The sequence below is a fragment of the Acomys russatus genome, chromosome 12 (genome assembly GCF_903995435.1).
Source record: "Acomys russatus chromosome 12, mAcoRus1.1, whole genome shotgun sequence".
In the NCBI taxonomy this organism is placed as follows: domain Eukaryota; kingdom Metazoa; phylum Chordata; class Mammalia; order Rodentia; family Muridae; genus Acomys; species Acomys russatus.
Genome location: NC_067148.1, coordinates 18,920,073 through 18,922,570, shown reverse-complemented (window position 1 = coordinate 18,922,570; position 2,498 = coordinate 18,920,073). Strand labels below are relative to the sequence as shown.

General features: G+C 45.9%; 1 protein-coding gene across 1 annotated transcript; it reads left to right on the top strand.

The window, feature by feature from the left end:
* The first annotated feature begins 267 nt into the window (after nucleotides 1-267).
* LOC127196155 (transmembrane protein 205-like) lies at nucleotides 268-945 on the top strand. Its single transcript, XM_051153708.1, has one exon. The coding sequence runs from the start codon at nucleotides 364-366 to the stop codon at nucleotides 931-933; it is 570 nt and encodes a 189-aa protein (XP_051009665.1). The 5' UTR covers nucleotides 268-363; the 3' UTR covers nucleotides 934-945.
* The last annotated feature ends 1,553 nt before the right edge of the window (nucleotides 946-2,498 follow it).

The following is a 2,498-nucleotide window of genomic DNA, read 5'->3' as shown; positions in this document are numbered from 1 at the left end:
ACCAAATGCTTTGCCTGTGTTCCTTCCCCTCCCCCCCTTCTTCCTGGAAGTCAGTAATCAGTAGTCAGATGAAAGAGTAGTAAAAAATTGTTCTATTAATTAGATTCTTATATGGATCACAGATCATAAAAGCCTCACAGGGTCTCATAAAATCCGTTACAGTCAGATGAGTCAGTGCCCATCAGAAGAATTCCCCCCACTCAAGAGTGGAAAATGATTGAGATCATTTAACAAATACTCTGCTCAGCGAGGCCCGCGGGGCGGAAGAAAACCTGGGAGGTTTCAGGTGAGCGGGAGCTGCACAGGAGCTGCGCCGGTACTTGGCTCTGACCCCTGACCTCGGGTGCTCCAAGGGGCCACAGGATGGAGGAAGGTGAGGATCCAGGAAGCCTGATTAAAGTGGTCCACTTGCTGGTCTTGTCTGGTGCCTGGGGCCTGCAGATGTGGGTGACCTTTGCCTCAGGTTTCCTGCTCTTTCGGAGCCTTCCTTCCCACACCTTTGGGCTCCTGCAGAGCAAGCTCTTTCCAGTCTACTTTCACGTCTCCTTGGGGTGTGCCTTTGTCAACCTCTGCATCTTGGCTCCACAGCGAGCCTGGATCCACCTCACACTCTGGGAAATCAGTCCACTTACCCTGCTGCTCCTGAGCCTCACACTGGCCACCACCAATGCTCGCTGGCTGGAGGCTCGCACCAAGGCCTTCATGTGGGCCCTGCAGGCTGTGGAGAAAGAGCGAGGCCTGGGGTACAGAGGTGCCAGGCAGCCACCAGGGCCAAACCCCTACCACCAGCTGCGGGAGAAGGACCCCAAGTACAGCGCTCTCTGCCAGAAATTCTTCTACTACCACGGCCTGTCTTCCCTCTGCAACCTGGGGTGGCTGCTGAGCAACGGGCTCTGCCTTGCTGGCCTTGCCCTGGGGCTCAAGAGCCTCTAACATGGCCCCTATGTAACAATAAATGCTTCTTTGGGAAAAAAAAAACCAAATACCCTGCTCACCCAGGGTGGCCACCTTGGAACTAGCTACAGCAATACTGTTATGGCCTAAATCTCAGCATACTTCTTTTGCAATAACAAAGGAAAATTGTTCATAAAATACTATTATATTTTCCAGTGAAAGATACGGAATTGCTGGGCATGGTTGCACATGCCTTTAATCCCAGAACTCAGGAGGCAGAGCCAGGCGGATCGCTGTGAGTTCCGTGCCAACATGGCCTGCAAAGTGAGTCCAGGACAGTCAAGACTACACAGGGAAACCCTGTCTCAAAAAACCAAAATATTTTTAAAAAGAAAGAAAGATAATGGAGTTTGCGAACAGGTATTGGAGAAACTGAGTAGGCAAGGTTTTACATAAAACTGGCGATTTGGATTGGCATTCATAGCTGTTGAAATACAGGTGTGGATCCTGATACAGTCTTACTCTAGATTCATGGCCAGAAATATTTTAAAAATCTGAGTACTATAGAAAGTGCAGAATAGAAGATGCTGAACAAATTTGGACCACTGGATTAATTTCTTCAGACCAAGGAACATACCGCATGGCCCATAATGTTCAATAGTGGATAAAGAAAAATCCTTTTTTGGAGAAACAGTTTGATACAAGAATATAAAGGCAATTAAAACATTTATTACTTAAAAATATGGGCAATTACCATGCCTCCATGAGTGTGTTCAGTCTCACTGTGAGGTTGGCAATGGGGAAATCTCCACTGAGGGATTGCTCCTCACTTCCAGATGTATTAGGAATAAGGAGGTGACGTGATGTGACTATATGCGTGCTTTTTTTTTTTTCCTTTTCTCCCACATTACCTCAGCTTTCTTTTATGTTTCCTGACTGCATTAAGCCAGGTCCTGCGACCAGGAATGCTGTTATGAGTTCCAGAATAAGGGTTATCCCGAAGAAAAAAAATGTATATAACATCATTAAGTATTTCAGTAAGAATTTCTACGTGTGTAATGGGATACATTGTGCTTTTATCTCATCTGAAAATATTGGTGTCGACAGTGAATGCATCCGTATTGCCCCATGGTCAGTACAGCTCTGAGGTCCTACATGTCTTCTATGTGTGTTGAGATTCAGCCCATAGCAGAATTGCTGTGGCTAATCCCAAGATGGCTGCCTTGGGTGAGCAGGTTGTCTGCCTGCTCAAGTATCTCTGTCATTTGCACTCTTGGGGGATTCTTCTGATGAGTATTGACACATCCCACCACAGATGGAGATATGCGTAAGAGGAGACAGTTGAGAGCCTGGCATGGCTCCTGTTATTTTTAGTAATTATGACATACTAAGAGAACAGTTTGAGGAGAATTGCCAAACCGGACACTAGGTTTTGTATATATATTTTCTTATTCTCAGTTGGGTTGTGAAGTGAAAGTTGCTTTCTATGAAGACGTGCCCTCAATCTTCATAATTAGGATAATTTTCACTTAGAGAAAAATAAATCTCATAGAAATGAGACATAGCAACTGGGGGGTAGTGGCGCATGCCTTTAATCCCAGCAC

Excerpts from the sequence above, each read along its gene's own strand:
- LOC127196155 (XM_051153708.1), top strand. The coding sequence starts at position 364 with ATGGAGGAAGGTGAGGATCCAGGAAGCCTGATTAAAGTGGTCCACTTG.